At 40.4% G+C, this 17970-nt stretch overlaps 1 protein-coding gene and 1 pseudogene across 1 annotated transcript in view; both read left to right on the forward strand.

Moving 5' to 3' along the window:
* The first annotated feature begins 5687 nt into the window (after nt 1–5687).
* Nucleotides 5688–7019, forward strand: LOC121906534 (annotated as a pseudogene).
* Nucleotides 7020–12660: 5641 nt separating this feature from the next.
* The window catches only part of fn1a (fibronectin 1a), a 35510-nt gene continuing 30200 nt past the window's right edge, over nt 12661–17970 (forward strand). The window contains exons 1-8 of the mRNA XM_042426075.1: nt 12661–13417; nt 14419–14544; nt 14667–14804; nt 15099–15230; nt 15417–15554; nt 16411–16569; nt 17095–17292; nt 17449–17631. Of these exons, the coding sequence (XP_042282009.1) occupies nt 13288–13417; nt 14419–14544; nt 14667–14804; nt 15099–15230; nt 15417–15554; nt 16411–16569; nt 17095–17292; nt 17449–17631 (1204 nt within the window). The 5' untranslated portion in view covers nt 12661–13287. The remainder of the gene's footprint in view (nt 13418–14418; nt 14545–14666; nt 14805–15098; nt 15231–15416; nt 15555–16410; nt 16570–17094; nt 17293–17448; nt 17632–17970) is intronic.

A 17970-nucleotide genomic window follows, 5' to 3' on the forward strand; every position in this document is an offset into this window, starting at 1 on the left:
CTGCGTCAAGTAATCTGTGTTCACTCTCTTATATGAAAACTGTGCTGTGTCAGATCTGTATTATGTCCAAGTGGGTCGTATGGATCATATGGCATTAATGGAGTGGGTTGCTGAGCCAGGTGGAATAATCTGTGTTGATGTCACAGCTCATGTAAAGCTACTTCATCTTCCTCCAGCTGTTGTCATAATGCAACAAATTACAAGTTTCTTCCATGACAACCGAAAACACACTCATGCAAAAAATGAAGAGTGAAAAAATAAGATGTAGCTAAAGGAAGTGAAATCAAATGATGTGTAAGTCTACTGTCCATTGTGTTGTCACGTATCATCTACAAACTTTTTTAGCTTTGGTTTCCCTTGTGGCTGAGGAATGGAAAAAATGTGGCGTGACAACGAAAGATATCCCTCAAAAAACACCCATGCCAATAGTTTCTCTTGCTGCTACATCCAGCACACACTCACATGAATACACACACACACACATATACACACAAGTCTTCCCAAACATCTCCATCTGTAGTTATATACCTCTAATTACAGTAAAACGTGACTGTCTATGACTCAGACGTTTGAGGGAATTCATCATTTCCCAGCTGTCCCTACTTTCCATGCCCTCTGCGCTTAGTAACTGTTTTTCTAGGATGTTGAAATGGCTCAACCAAACACCAACCAAATTCATGCACGTTGGCAATGGACGTTGCGTTCTTTCATTCTAATTCTTTCACTTTTTCTCTTTACCTCGTTCTTCCATTCAGTCTGGTTCACTCCCCCCCCCTTTTCCTTTTGGTGCTTTCTACTCTCCAGTCAAGTTATGACTCTGGAATTCCTCACAAGTGTTAGAGGGTAACCATGGAAACCTTCATCTGAATTTCCCGTGGTAACATGAGCTTTGTACCTTTATTTAGTCCTGGGAAAACAATCAATAGTTAGAAATCCATTCCATTAAAATTGTACTTCTACATCTTAAAATAGTTGTTATTTTGATCGCTTGTAAGCATGAAAAATGTGGACATAACTTCCCTGTGATTCTTATGTGACGTTACATTTTGCTACTCGGAAACATATTTAAATAAATTACACATTTTACAGGCATTTTTCTGATATCTTTATCTCCTGCATAAGCCTTGTTCAAAAACCTGCACATACACATATGCAAATAAGGATGTTAACTATTTACAGGCCAGACAGGGGACAGCAGGGTCAGATAGGTCATTGTCTGGGCTAATGCATCTTTTTTTGTTTGCAGTCCAAAGAGATTTTAGTCCATTCAACCGCCAATACATGGTACAATTTTTCAATCTGTCAGGAAGTTTACATTCCAAAACCCCCTTCTTGCGTCTATTTACTGCAATTACCAAAGGCAGGAAAAACAAAGTATTGTCATCCAGAAGAAATTCTGTGTATGAAACCTAATCTGGGAACCAACACAAAAAAAGAAACATGAGGTTGATTTGTGCAACCGAAATTTCAGACGCAGGCTCAGACTTATGAAAACAAAAACTTCTGCCATATATAGTGATTTTAGCCTCTGCACATAAATTAAGACAGTGTTTGTGTCTGGGTCTGAACTAAAAACAGGGTAACAGTAAGATTAAAATTGGACCCCAAGTTAATTTTTTTCCAGAAAATGTAAACAATGTTATATCTCCTTTTCTAGACCACAATAAATGAATGACAGAAATAGCTGCGTATGATTTTGGCAAACTTAAGACACAGCTCTAATGTGAATGTGTGAGTGAGAACGTCACCAAAATGCTGTAATCTTGATTCACAAAATAGCTTTTCTCTAGAAACATTAGCACCCTAAAGCAGCAGAACAGAAATTGCAACATGTTAAAACTAACATTTCACCCATGCAGTCATTGATTATATCGGTGAGATAGATAGTAGGGTGCAGGGTGAAATGGATCACTTCTCATCTAACTTGTAATGATGCTATTTCATGCAGCTTGTTGAGTTGCTATTAGCTGCGTTCCTCCTATAATTGCACACTATGCTGCCAAGCCAACCCTGTGTCCCAAATTACGTACTGCTATTTAGTTTTCCCAGTTACATTGGATTATGTTCAAAGGCAAACATTTTTTTGAGTGAAGGAGGCGCAACATTTTCTTTTTCACTGCAAAGAAGTCAAACAGAGGTGGTTAGAGTGGTTGGGGGATGTACAAAGTGCACCATGTTTCTCATCAGTTCTGTGTGTGGTTTGGTTTAGGCAACAATAGCACTTTGGTCAAGGTTAGGGAAAGATTGTTGTTTTGGTTAAATGTAAATAGAACAAAAATATCATGTCTCACACTTCAAGTTATTGCAGATTTTTTCTCTACCGAGCCAAGACCACAACTGCTATGAGCGGATATTATAAGACAACAAATGAAATACATTGTCAGTGAACATTTTACTATGTTCAGTATCAACATTTTGCGACTTGCCTCATACGTTACTTAACAATGTTCCTCAGTACATTGATAAAAAACTTAATCAGGACAGCATTACGTTTACCCCAAAATGTATTTACTGTTGAAATTAGTTGTAAATTAACTTAATTTCTAGGAGACAGCGTTGGCCAAGCAAACAACACTCATCATCTTAATTAAATGATCCACTTTCTATGATAAATATAATAAAATACAGTAACAATATGTAATTGCTGAAAGCAGATATAGAGAGAATGACTCGTGCTGTTGATGCCAAATACACTGCAGAAACTGCTTGTGGATGGTGACCACTGCCTTGCACAATTATCTCACAAATAGATATTAATTAATATGGATGCTGGCTTTATCAGAGTGGTAATTAACATGCAGGGGTATTAACAGAGTGAGACTGACCACCTATCCCAATCAGTTCAATATTTTGAACATTTTGAATATTTTTAACCATCAGTCAAACTGGAAAACTCACCACTGTTGCAATTAGAAACTATGAACCATACTGACATATTTGAACAGAAGACACTCATGCATGTCCTGAAAATCGCAGTCCATTGGCTGTTAAATATAAGTGATCTGGTCAACTTAAATTAATTAATTAAGGTATTGAGTTCACTTGATTGAAAAATAATTTTACACAAATACTGCTGTTTTAAGAATCAATGCTTTAAATCAACTTGATCTTTATTATATGCAATAGAGGTGTGTTCAATGGCCTCTGCAGATGGCTGCTGGGAAACTGCAGGAGAATGAGTTTAGGTGTAGTTTCAATGCACTTTTATGTTACTTTTATGAGATACTCAATCCCACAGAACAATTTGCATCTGTCTGTGAGATCTGTTGGCTGTAACACACATACACACACCCACACATCCCAACCACAAACACAACATACCCCCTTGTGACTTTTCTAACTTCCTCTCGCTTGGATTCCCTGCGGGGGTCAACAGCTCAGTGCATTATGGTCTGTCACCAGGAGATAAACCAAATGCTGCAGTAATGACATCATCTGTCTGTTTGTTTAGCAGGAGAAGTGGGGGGGAGATAGAGAGATGGGACAAAGGATTGGGAAGAAATGAGGAAAGTGGGGTGTTGCGAAAGATGGAGAAAAATAGGCTTAAACAGTATTAGGAGAGAAAGAGGGAAATATGATACATTCATAAACCCTGAAAAAGCAAATTTAACCCACTTCATCTCCATAGTGTGTTTAGTCCACAGTACGCTCACTGAATAATCAAACACTCACAGTTTGCACTTACTGGCTGTTTGCTTTCAGAACACAGCTGCTTAGTCTATGGATTGGCTTTTCAATTAAGTGCAGCTTACTTCTGTGTATTTGTTCTTTGATGTTACAGATATGTCAGTGCAGCTCAGGTTTAGTTTCTTTCTTGTATCTCCATTTCTTGTACGGTTTGGGTTTGTACAGCTTACCATCAATTGTAATTTGGTTTGTATCAACAGTTGTATCTTTGGAGGCATGAAGTTGTAGTAAAAAACTTATTTCAGTAATGGACAGTGCATGTGTTGTTTGTCTACAAAAAGATTACAGGTAACTCATAAGAAATATCTTTAAAATGACACAGATACAGTACATAAAAATACATACTGGCTATTCTACAGGAAATCAGACTAATAGTAAGAACTTTTTTTTTCGATCTGAAAATTATCAACTTATATCCAATTTCTTTTTTATAATCAGATATTGTTACATAGAAACAAAAAAGGAAAGAAAAAATTTCCCACTTTGAGTTTGATTTAAGCTTAAAATGGTCACTATAATAATGGTCTTCAAAGTAGGGTGGGGTCAGAGAGATGAGAGAGTGGGTGCAAAAAAGATTAAGAATCAGACTCACAAAATGCACATGTGAGCCTTAATGACCAAATTCCCCAAATAAACACTTTTGAAACAGCGTTCATGTTGTAATGTTCGTAAAACTTTGTTGCCACAGCACAGACTCAGAGAGCTCATTCAAGTGTTGCCTGTCACACTTTCCAAATGTTTAAAAACAAGAAAACAGTCCTCATTCCCATGACAATAACAGCGGGACTGGTCCATGAGGTGTACATGACACATTTGGAGGTTTCCGGTCTATCTGTAATAATTCACTGGTGACAGATCTGAATCACTCATATCTGTAGCACTAATGGTTGTGGTGGTGGTTAGTGGCCATGTCGCTCTCACGCTCTCTTGGGCTCAATTGCAATTTTTCTGCACGTCCCCAAACCAAATGGCTATGACTTCAGTTGCACAGAGGGGGCAGATTTCCTAATCTCCTTGGGGGGTGACACCCACACAAATGTATACACTACATATGAACTCAAATATGCATATTCAAACACAGGTATCAACACATACATTACATCTCTGTGTGTTGTAGTAATATGTTCACATACGGGATAATTTACCACTTGAACTACTTATTCTTTAAATGTTCAAAGAGCCTTTATGATGTAAAACTAACATCTGTGACACCAAGAGACTAATGGCAACAGTAGCTGCTCCAGTGGTTACTAAAGGGATGCAGGATAATAATTTAGCCTACTCAGTTGCACACTGATTTATGCTACATTTCAAACCAGGTCTGAATGGGTATAAATACTAAGTGTCAACTCTGAGATGTTTCTGAAGATATACAGAACTAACCCAGCCAAGAAAAGTGTGGAGTCTGAACTCCTAATCACTCCATCTTTCCTCAGACTGTGACTTCATCTCCCTAGAGGTGAGGGGAGGCTGGAGGAGGAGGAAGAGGAGAGAAAAGTAGGTGGGTGGAGAAACAGGAGATTTCGACAGAGATTAGACAATTATTTGTTTTATTTTGTTTAATTCAAGGGTTTCTGGAATTAGACACATAACAAATGTGTATTATACATAAAGTGCACATAGTGTAGAATGATATCAACATAAATAGAGACACAACTATTATGAAGAAAGAACAGTAAATGCATGACTAAATATTTTAAAAATTAAGGTAAATGGTACTCTGTGTCAAAGGTCTCCTCCCTACAAAGGTGTAGATGTTGCAGGACTGAAAGTTTAACCTGCAGTTCCTCCTCCTTTTCCCCACTTCCCCTTCCTCCAAATGGTCTACAGAGGATACACCGTAGCATCAGTATGAGTTTCCACCCCTAGCCAAAAATGATGATGTACCAAGAGATTCCTCATCAACTTATAAAGTTTTCTATTTGTAATTTTACTACCAGTGAGTTGCCCTTGAACTACAGAGAGTGTGGTAAAATGGACATGTTTAAGAGGGGTGATGTTTTACTTTGTACAAATTGTACAAGAACTGTCCAAAACTCCTGCTGCATGTGTGGAACATCCTGCAAGTCTTCTGGAGAAAGGGGAAGATCCCAGAACAGTGGAGAGTGACTGAAGCAGTGTGGATCATGAAGGAGGGGAACTCCACCCAGATAGACCAGTTCCATATCATCTCCCCGCTGTGTGTTGAGGCAAAGATCTTCTTGAGTGCCGTTTCCAATCAGTTGTACACCTACCTGGCCAAGAACAGCTACATTGACACATCAGTCAAGAATGGTGGCATTTCAGGGATGCCAGGCTGTCTAGAGCACACAAGTGTTGTGACACAGCTTATCAGGGAGGCCAGAGAGAACAACGGTAATCTGGCAGTGTTGTAGCTAGCTAGCAAATGCATATGGCTTCATCCCACACAAGCTGGTGCAGCTCACACTGACCAAACATCACGTCCCAAACAGAATCAGAAACATCATCGCTGATCACTACAGCAACTTCAGGATGAGGGTCTATTTGGGAGCAATTACATCAAGCTGTCACAGGGTGGAAATTAGCATCATCACAGGGTGAACTATCTCTGTGACGCTGTCCTCCCATGAACATGCTCACAAAGTCTGCTGAACTGGAGTGCAGAGGGCCCAGGAACAAATTCTGCTCAACAGCAACCACCCATTCATGGATCACAGAATCAGTCCCATGCTGCTGGTGGATTCTGCAGGGGCTTGATAAGTTGATAGAATGGGCCCAGAGGCGTTTCAAACCAGCCAAATCAAGATCCATGGTGCTGAGTAAGGAAAGGTGGAGGACAAATTCTGGTTTGACATCGCAGGCGCAGCCATTCCAACCATCACAGAGAAGCCAGTCAAGAGCTTAGGCAAGATTTTTGACAGCTCTCTGAGGGAAACGTCATCCATCCAGTGGACCCGCACTGAGTTGGATGGCTGGCCGAAATCCCCAGACAAGTCTGGCCTACCTGGTAAGTTCAAAGCCTGGGTCTATCAGCATGGCATTCTTGCTAGAATCCTGTGGCCCCTCCTTGTCTATGCAGTTCTGATCTTGATAGTCAAGACCTTATAGAGGAGAGTCAGCAACCACCTCAGGGGATGGCTGGGGCTGCCAAAGATCCTGAGCAGCATCACACTCTACGGACACCACCACAACAACAGCTGCTGAAGTTCCCAAATCACATTGTAGCCATCACCCTGAGACCAGACATTGTCCTTGTGTCTGAGTCCATTAAGCAAGCTGTGCTGCTGGAGCTGACAGTCCCATGGGAAGATTGCTTGGAAGAGGCCTTTGAAGGGAAGCTCTCCAAGTATGCAAGACTGGTCAGCAACTGTCAGAAGGCTGGATGGAGAGCAAGGTGTCTCCAAGTGGAGGTATGATGCAGAGGATTTTCAGCCTGTTCTTTGGCCAGAGGCTTCAGTCACTTGGGCATCAAGGGAAAGAGGAAGAGGGGAGCCATCCGCAGTACCACTGATGCGGCAGAGAGAGATTCAAGATGGCCGTGGCTCAAAGAGGGGAGCCATGGAGTCATAATTAGCTAGCTATCTGGGCACCAGCTGGCGTTTTGTCAGCCCTGGCTGAATCATGTGGAGGAGGGCGTATGATGTTGAAAGACCTGAAACACCCAATCATTCCAGGAACAGCACTGAAAATGTGTTCATTGCATCAGCAGATGTATGTACTCAGTACTTCTGGACAACTGGCAAACAATGTTAAAAGTAAGTGCTAAACATGCAGATTTTCATATAATTTCCATTTATCAGTTCTAATGCGTTTGTTGGTTGTTTCCATAGTTTGTTTACTCTGTCCAGTGGATAAGTTGGTAAACCTGTTGCATTTTCCCCTTGCTTTCTGTCTTTTTCACACAGAAATAATGCACCTGGCTATGGGAGCCATCCAGCTCAAACTTGCAGACTCCACCATGCAGTCGGGTCAAATTGAGGTCGGATCATGTTCGAACCGCAAACAAACTACTCCAGAATTTGGGACCCTTTAGAGGAAGTAGCCTCATGGTTGTTTTGGTCCACACACAAGTACAATTGATAAACCAATAAAACTAAAGTGGGCAAATGAACCAGAGTCCAGTTGTTTGAAAACACCAAGACCAGTTTTCTCTATCCAAACTCTGGCAAAAAAGGGTCCATAATTCTCAGCTCCATTTGAAGGAGACTGGGATGTGACCCCCTAGTCGACCAATACAATGTAATCCATCTTGACTTTGAAAGTGGCAGCCCTGAAATGTAATACAGCTTAACGATCAACTGTGGTACAATAAATCATACAGTATAGGTGTGCATTCTCAGGCGTTGTGTGCTACAAAACAATGGAAAATATTTGTTTCTTGCAGAAACTGATTTTTTTTTCATATTCTGTACTGTGTTTGTCACCCCAACAAACACCATATATTTGAGCGGAAACTGAGAGGAGTAGGCACAAAAATTAAAGAGAGGCAGCATTAAAGTACAACTAACTATGCAAAGAGAGACATTACAACAGAGGAGGCCAGATAGAGTAATGCAAAACATAAAAAGGGAATACTGTATGAAAGGAAGGCTGGAAAAGAATAGTGTAATAAGAGAAGAACAAGCCAGCGGAGACTCCTCTGGGATGTTACAATAATATGCGAGGAATGGCCAGTTATTCAACGCAAGGACAAGACAATTCAAGATGCTAAACCACAGTGAGAAAGAAAGACAGAAGGGGACACCAGACTTGGGAAATTTAAGATGTCCATTCAACATTTTGAGACGATTTAGAGAAGAGTCGAGACAAAGTTGGATGAAATTGTGTAGCAGCTGTACAGAGACTTTGCAGCTGTGACCTCTTTCCTCACCCATGTCCTCTATCTCTGGATGATCATTCTGAATGTGTTGTGTAATGCAATCATAGCGTTACAATATGATTTCCACACATCGGCATAAAACCTCACTTATTCTGCCCACATTTCTCAACTTGATGTTCGCTCTCAGCTTTTCCCTCACTACTCTCCCACTGTCTCTTTGGACTATTCATACTACCTCCAGTCTTGCACTCAAACTGAAACTTTCCCAGAGATTTCTACACTTTGCTTTCTCTGTCCCGTCGTTTTCTTTCAATTTCAACTTTAAGCTTTACAACTTTCTTTCTCTCTAATCCTAATTTCTTCTATGGTTTCTTTCTATCCTTTCAATTTTGTTCCTCTTTTCTTCTCTTCCCAGTTCAGGATCACTCCAAACATGCAAAAACTGCAAGTTGTATTTTCATGATTAGTAAGGGTCATTGTCTGCATCCTCTTTTCTAAATCCCAGTGGAGAAGTTTGCTGCAGTCAAGACAGACAAATTCCTACATGAATTCATAACATACGCTGCATATGCTGTACGACAAGAAGCTTTTACACCTTCTGCATAAGGCCACCACCAGGGAAAGGTTTAATGTAGATAGGCTCTTTTCCAAGCTCAGGGTTTTATTGTCCCTGTCAACAGCATACTGGAAATAATTGTTGCAATTACCATGGCGACCAACCTGTGTGATTCGCTTTTAATGGCAAATCACTATTTAAAACCTGTCTATTTAACCATAAGAATGTTTGTGTATTTTTATGTCAAGCCACAGTGAGCAGTTAAGTCGCACAGTAACCAGATAATAGCTTTAAACTGGGATTTCCAGCCTCATCATCTCACATCACAGCATTGCAGTAGCAGATGTGGTTTGGAGATGGTGACCACAGGGATGTGTTTTGAGTTTGGGGGACCAAACTCCCCTCCAGGAAGGATAAAAGATGAAGAATGTATGTATATAAAGGATTAAGCTTTTGGGGAAAAAGCTATTACTACTACTACCATGTTTTGGACAGACTTAGAATGTCAAAGTGTGAAATTCTTGTATTAGATGAAAGAATCACAGAGCACTAATAGAAGCCACCAACCAGTGGAAGTATTAAATCTGATAGTTAACAGTTTCATTTTGTTTCAGTTCAGTGGATAGCTGCAGTTTTAATGTAACATAACTATCTCACTACATAAGTTTGATATGACTATGATTACTTCATTATTACAGCACAATGCCGTGATGCTTGTTGTTTTCCTTTCCTCTGCTATGAGGCCTGAAGTTGATTGTTCCCTTGTGGTACAAACTTTGCAAAAACTCTGTTGCCAAAAGCTCTAGGTTCAAGTTCAACACATAAATATATTGTCAACGATTTCACGGGAAATGAAAAATGCATTCAAAGTGTGAAATTGCTGCCGCCAAGTAGTGTATCAGGTGACCTTTTCACCTCACCACCTTTGCCTGACATCGCTATCCAACAAACATGTCCATATATGGAAGTAATGGGTTTAGGGGGAGATAAATGGAAAGACAGAAAGATTCACCTCATTGGAGGAATAACTAGTTGTATATGCAGGAAGAGAGATAAGCAGAAAGCAGGCCTTTAATTGGTAACATATGTGGGATACCCTCACTGAAGGTGAATGCCGTGCTTCAGTCAGGATGAGCTGCATGCACATCCTTTTAAATCACATGACCTATTCATACTGTATGACGGGAACATATCTGATGAGTCTTGAATCTGTGTGTCAGCCAACACCACCAACAAATTCCCCAGTCAAACAGTAGGACAAAATGCAACAGATGGGTCGTTATACTAATGCGTATCCAAATAAGACATGCCCCGTAACCGATCGTCTACTAGTGTGGAGCAAATGCTCAATAAAAAACAGTGTTAAAGCCAAATGATGACAACAAAAAAACTCCCTCTAACACCTTGAAAATGCGCCTACGCTCCACAGATTTCGTGAGAGATGAGAAAATCCACATGGCCTTGGTAGGAGAGCCTGCACTCCCCTTTGGCCACAGCTCAATTGACTTGATTTATCAGCTGACTGATTTATCTGTTTTACTGTTGTAACAGTTGAGCTCATGTCATTTCAGAGGAAATGATGACACCCAGTGTGCTGTTTTTCATTACTGTCATAATTGGATGACTTTGTGAGCAAATTGCTTTAGAATGTGAACTACACATTAACTGTCAACAACAAACCGAGTAGTTTCTCCAGTCCTTGTTCCTCAAAGGCATCTCTGTTGCTCATCTTTTCTGTTTGAACCGTATCATTTTTGAATAACTCAAATCCACTGTCAGACCTACCTTCTGCTGCTCATAGCATTTCTTTCTGTTTGAAGTTTCTTTCTTTCTTTCTTTCTTTCTTTTCATTGACTAAAACACAAGTCATCATAAGCTGGAGGTGGGCAGATGTTGAACTTTTTTCAAAGTGCTCTATAGTTTGTATTGCTGTTTGTATTGAAATTTTAATAGTGATTATCCACAAAATGTATGTTATTTTAAAATAAACAGCATATAAAATAATGTGACTCAAGTCAGCACTCAGTGAGAGGACCTTGCTGCAACCAAATGAAAAACTATGAAATGTGAAATAGCTGATGTAAATTACATTTCATACATTTCATGAAACATAATGCTACAGAAAAACAAAGAATTGTTTTATTAGATTGGGGAATTGGTAAAGAAAATAAAGAAGTAAATGAGATCAGACGATTTATTATATGTTATACAAAACCCTGTTTTTAATGTCATCATGGATTTTTGGAAACACTGATATATATAGTATGTTTTTCTCTCTCTTGGAAGGTTTGAAGATTGTTTTCAGTTTTGTTTAACTGCATGATATTGACTTGTCTCCATCTTCCATATGTGTAATATTTATTTTAAAATATGACACATATATAGGAGAAGTCATGCTGTTATTCAAAAGAAATTCAGGGACTTGCCGAGCGAGATTCCTGAAAACATGATAGGAAGTTACAACCCCGGAGATAAGAGACAGATGAGTGATTGGGCAAAATAGAGACATTAGGTTTCCATTTACAAAGCAGTCACTGTTTACAATATTTACAACAGAAAGTTCAACCAGAATGGAGGAAAAAGGATAAACAGACCGTCATAAAGAAAACTCAACCTGAATATTCCATCTGACAAACAAAACACAAATGCCTAGTTGACAACAACAGACAGCACTCCAACATGTGGAAATGCACAAACTTTGAATGTAGCGCAGGCTTTCACCAACCAAGTAACACCTGGAAGTACAGAACAAAGCAGTTGCTAAGGAAAATAACTCATGGACAGATGACGAGCAGCCCTCTTGCTTTAAATGGTGTTGAGGACTTGAACTGGACAACCACATTGCAACTGAGCCAGTGAGGGGCGCCTCTGGCATGCACAGGAGTGAAGAATCAACTGATAATAACAGGAAGGACAGTGATGAGCAAGCAAGAGAGAGGAAGAGCGCAAGAGCGAGAAAAAGAGTGGTCTCTTGACTCGGCATATTACACAAGTTAGTCTGTATCACAGAAGAATCACTTCAATAAAACCCTTGGACACATAAACACTTTCCAGACATTGAAACTTTAGGCTACTGGAGACTTTCCAGACACTTACGCCATGTGACCTAATTCCTGCAGATCACATACTCCAACTGTGTAAAACCTATAGGCCAATATTCTGCATAGCATCAACATCAACTGCAGCGAGATCTACTGCTTAAATGAGCATGGATAAGTAATGAGGGTACACTGGATGATGTAATTTAGCAACCAAGACATAGATATGATAGTATGAAAATGAAGTGGTACAGGCTTTTTTTATAATGATAATCATTTTACACCTTCTTTAACATCTACTGAATTGTCATTGTAGTGTGGTCTGATAGCTGGAAACAGAAAAACATCTGCCCTGTTAAAAGGATAACACAAGCAAGGGCTGCAACTAATGACTATTTTCATTAGCAATTAATCTATCAATTATTTTCTTGATCACCATTTCCGAAAGACCAAGACGCAACCTTAAATGTTTGTTTTGTCCAAACCAACAACCCAAAGATATTCAATTAACTATCATAGAGGACTAAAGAAACCAGAAAATATTCACGTTTAAGAAGCTGGAATCAGAAAATTTTAGCAGTATTCTTAAAAAATGATTGACCAATCGATTAATCAGCTAATCACAGCAGCTCTACACTTAGCCCATTGTGACTTTACAGGTCCTTTTCTGCATGAACAATCAATATTAAAGGACACCAAGTTCTTCTTAAACACAACTTGGATAAACTGAATCCATGACTGAGACAACAGTAACATTGCAGGTTGTTTGAGTAGTTCATTGTCTCCTTTAATGACATTTCTAGGTAGATCAGCTGAGAGCAGGGTTGCATCCATGAGGCCAAAAGGTCCTAAATTTAAGGGACCATTAATGGGACAACCATTGTCATTTTTGACATAACCTTTGTTCATACTAGTAAGAACAGAGTTTACAACTTGGGATTTCTGAAACCATCTTTGTCTGCCTCACTTCATGCTGCGTGGGTAGTCGGTCTCTTTTGTTGGACCTCCCTCCTCTGGCTGAAAGTAAGCCATGCCCAGATAAATCACTCCCACAGACTGGTAAACCTGCACACTGGGGCCGCAGACTGGAGAGGAGCGGACTGAACGGGAAGATCAAGAACGCGGCATTAATTAAGAGTTGCACTGGAGCCGACTTCTCTCCGTCTCTGGTGAAATAAACTTTGCACAAGGAGAACCTGTAGTAACTGCGCCGAGTGGCTCGCATTATGTCCGGCAGCACTATAGCCAGGGTGCTGGTTGCGCTCTGTATCGGGAGCGCGGTGAACTGCATGCCCCAAGGGAAGCACAGGAATCGGCGACAGTCGCAGCCGCATCACGTCTCCTCAGTATCTCAGGGTATGTTTGTTTTATCCAAAGTTATAAATAAAAGTGCTTTCATACTGCAGGAAACGGTTTCCAAACCGGGGTCCGGGGGACACCAAAGGTCACCGAGGGGCTTCAGGGTGATTCACAGTAAATGAGAAAATGTCTATTGAAAAGTTAATTGCCACTTTTTGTTGTTGCCATGGGATGCAATGTAATATTATAGCCTGCAGTCTATCTATAGTAGACTGTAAAACGTTTGGAAACATCATAGTTGAGGTGATTCATTGTGTAACCGACTTATAAACATCACAAAATGATAATCATAGTTTGTTCAAGTAATCTCGGATTTTAGAGTGACTGCTGGTTTAGTTTCCATCCCAACAATTTTTCTGTTCTCCTCAGTTTCATCTGTGTGAATACTAAGGATCAAAGCCTCACAGAAAAAAAGGGAGGAGAGAAAAAAAACATTTGGCTTCCATTTGAAACTTAAATAACGAATAGAATAAAAGTTGGGTGGAAAAGAGATGTTCATGGTATGTGAAGTAATGAGATGTGAACAAAGAACATGCCTGGTGGGGGGGGGAAAGTGGATATTATTCTCCACTCTGTGCAAATGATTTATTACTCAGCCTGGGGACCCTTTGAAGTCAAGTTAACAATTTCACAGACTAGAGTGAAGTCCTGTCCTTCAATAAAATGTTGATTTCAAATTAGCGTTCACTTGGAATTATTTTTGCTTTTGTCTTTTAAAACCATGATACTGGCTGGTGTGTTTTGTAGTTAGAGTTAGACCATTTTCCAGTAGCTGCGTTTGTTTTTCCAGTTTGAAAAAGGACTTGGTAACCAGGTACGGTGCTTGTGGGTGTGTATGGGTGGAGAGTGTTTTTTTTCCCCTCTCACATTTTCCCTATGTGTTTTGGTGTAGGAACAAGGGGAGTGGGTGCTTTTTTTCATTTGTTCTCCTGCTGCTTTATTCTAGCTTGTACCAAACTTTCTGCATTCAAAAAACTGCTCTCCTTTTCTCCTGTCAGATGGCTGTTTAGAGAACGGTCATTTCTATGGCCTTAATGACCAGTGGGAACGCCCATACTTGGGTAGCACTCTGATCTGTACCTGCCATGGAGTTGCTGGTATCAAGTGTAAAAGCAAACCTGAAGGTCAGTTTGTGTGTAGTGATTTAATGTAATAAAGAACCTCCTCTGTATCATTTCCAACATCTGTCCCTCTTCCTTAAACAAAACAACACATAGCATTTTCTTTTTTTGTTTTCTCTCTGAAGCCGAGGAGAAATGCTATGATAAGATCAACCAGCAGTACTACACTGTGGGAGAAACCTACGAGAGACCCAAGGACGGCATGATCTGGGACTGTACCTGTATTGGATCTGGGAGGGGCAAGATCAGCTGCACCATTGCCAGTAAGTTAGTGTGTTCGTGTGCCTTCTCTAGGAGGAGCTGCCCTGCTGGCTGCTGCTATTAACTGTTCCAACCCCAGACCACACATCCTAGCTCATGTGTTTCTGGATATCCGCTAGTCTACCAGACTGATGCCAGTAAACTGGTTAATCTCCATATTCTCCATGGCTGATTAACAACTGGTGGTGTGCAGCTGTGAGTGGTTAAATAATGGGAGAAATGTCTGAGTGAGTTTCTTTGTCTTCTTTTGCTTTCTTTCCCTAAACTCATCATTTTTTTTTCTTCTGTCAACCCAGATCGCTGTCATGAGGGAGGGGCTTCATATAAGATAGGTGACACCTGGCAGAGACCCCATGAAACAGGAGGCTACATGTTGGAGTGTGTCTGTCTGGGTAACGGCAAGGGAGAGTGGACCTGCAAGCCTGTCTGTGAGTCATTCAAACAGCCACTCTCTCACAAACCACTGTATCTGCCTGCTTGAGTCACCGGCTGAAAATTCAGGATGATGAATTATTCATCATTCATATTTTGTAGGGTTAAGCGTCTTTGGTATACAGTGGTTGATTAGTAAACATATAAGTAAAAGTGATTCAGCAAGTGTTCGTTTTCTGCAGCTGAGCGTTGCTACGACAACGCGGCGGGAACATCCTATGTTGTTGGGGAGACGTGGGAGAAGCCATACCAAGGATGGATGGTGGTGGACTGCACCTGTCTAGGAGAAGGAAGTGGCCGCATCACATGTACTTCTAGAAGTATGAAACCCTTTGTATATTTATTTTTTTATATCGATCTGTCACCTCCTTATAATTTATTTTTCTATATTCCCTTTTTGTTGAATAATCTTGTCTGTGCCACTCTACCTGCATGAGAGATCCAGGTACTTCATTTTCAAAAGCCAGCTTTGAAAAGTCCTTGTAATTCTTTTTTTTTTTTTTTACAGCTTTTTTTTTCTTGTCTCTTTGCATTCGTTCGTCTTCAAGATTTTCTTTTTGTATCACATGACCATTGTCAGTTTCAACCATCCTCACGCTGTCAAATCCCTTAATTATCCTTTTTCTTTTATTGTTTATCTTGTAAACACACATATTTAATTTTACTTGTCAAGAGCAGACAGTGAAAACTGGGTCAGAGACAGCCACACAAGCAGAAAATTAAATTAATTACTGCTGAAACATGGCAACAAGTCACATGCGTCTACACACATCAGTATCAGTATAATCCCCCTCATTGAATGCCACACATATATACTCTCTAGCCTTACTGGCAGGTCCAAAGGCAAAGTGTTGCTGATTTGTTGCAGGACTTTAACAGGCTGTGGGGGAAATGTTTGCGAGCTGTGTTTCTAATTAGAACCATTACTTACATCCTTGATGGGACGGGCTGATGTAACAGATGAAAATGAATACATTTGCCTGTTGGCTTGTTGTCACATGCAAAGCTTCAGGGTGGCCTTTTTTTGTGGACATCATAAATACATTGTTATCATGCTTGTCTTCAACAACTTATCGACATAGTCGCACAGACACTGATAACAGCTAGTGGCCAGAAAGAAGAACTTTGTTTTCTGATCGCTTTCTAATGAATTCATCTCATTCTCTTCTCTTCTAGATCGCTGCAACGACCAGGATACTCTGTCCTCCTATCGTATTGGAGATACCTGGACCAAGAACGATGCCCGAGGCAACCTGCTCCAGTGTCTGTGCACAGGGAATGGCCGAGGGGAGTGGAAGTGTGAGCGACACGCTTCACTTCACACCACTGGCCTGGGTGAGAACTGATAACGTCCTTGTCCTGCTGTCTGTGTGGAGAGAAGAATGTATACCAGAGACAGATGCTGTGAGGCGGGGGGGATGTGAAGTGCCATGTGTTGAAGTGAGAAAGATGTGTCTTGTAACTCATGATCATGACCGCATGAGAAGGAGAGACAGGGCACAGGGGAATGAAGAGTGGAAAGTTAGTGGGGAAAAATGTGATTGAAGTGGCTTGAAGTGATTATTGGGTAGAAGACAGAAACATATGCTCATAGTGACTCAGGGACAGTCAAAAAAAAAAACTCAAATGGAAAGCATATTTTTTTTGTGAATGGGACATTATCATTGATAACCCAGTGCAGGCCTCTTGCAGTCAGAATGAAAGCAAGGCATTATTTTAAGCAAAGAAATTTTCCATTTATACTTGCATATTCAAAGATGCTCTGTGTTGTTTTAATCAGTAATTTTTCATCTTGGAAGTTTTTATGTTTCTCTTTGATATTATTGCTATCCCTGACCTGATTCCAATGTTCCATTTCAGGCACTGGCTCTCGTGTAGTCACTAACATCCAGCCTGCGGTCTACCAACCATCCACTGTGACTGAGCAACCTCAGGATGGACCCTGTCGGACAGATACAGGGCTGTCATACTTTGTCGGCCATCGCTGGATTAAGAACCAGGGAACCAAGCAGATGATCTGTACCTGTCTGGGCAATGGAATCAGCTGTGAACAATGGGGTAAGAGATTTTCTTTTGTCTTAAGTGTCCCAGAGTACCGGTAATTACTGATGCAAACTTGTCTTCAACAATGGCCATAATTGACAAAAATGTACCTGTGTTGTCATATGTCTTGTAGTATTTGCTGTATTTGTGTGTGTTCCTGTCTTTTTCCAGATGGACCAGCTCCAGTATACGGTGGCAACTCTGGCGGTCAGCCCTGTGTGTTCCCCTTCGTCTACAAGGGGAAGACCTACCACTCTTGCACCTCTGATGGACGAAGTGACGGACAGCTCTGGTGTTCCATCTCCTCTGACTTTGATGCAGAAGAGAAATATTCCTTCTGTACAGAGAAGAATGGTGAGCCAAGAATTTGAGTCAGTTGTGGCTCATTAATATTATTTCTGGTATTTCTGGTCAAACTACAAACTAAAACTCTTGGCTATTGTGGGGTTAATATTCTCTCTGAATACTGATTTTTTTGTTTGTATTATTTTGATGTTGGAAATGATAGAGAGTGGGCTACTGTTTAGAGAGATAAACAGAGTAATGAGTCTTTCATCAATAAACAGTCCAGCTGTTCTCCTTATGTCACAATTTTCAGATTGGTAATGCTAGCTAACAGCTACCTCTGAAAAGAAATACCTAACTCGTAAATGTTATTTGAATGTAAATGACCAACAGCCTGTTGATAGCAAA

This window comes from Thunnus maccoyii, chromosome 11 (assembly GCF_910596095.1).
Source record: "Thunnus maccoyii chromosome 11, fThuMac1.1, whole genome shotgun sequence".
Taxonomy (NCBI): Eukaryota; Metazoa; Chordata; class Actinopteri; order Scombriformes; family Scombridae; genus Thunnus; species Thunnus maccoyii.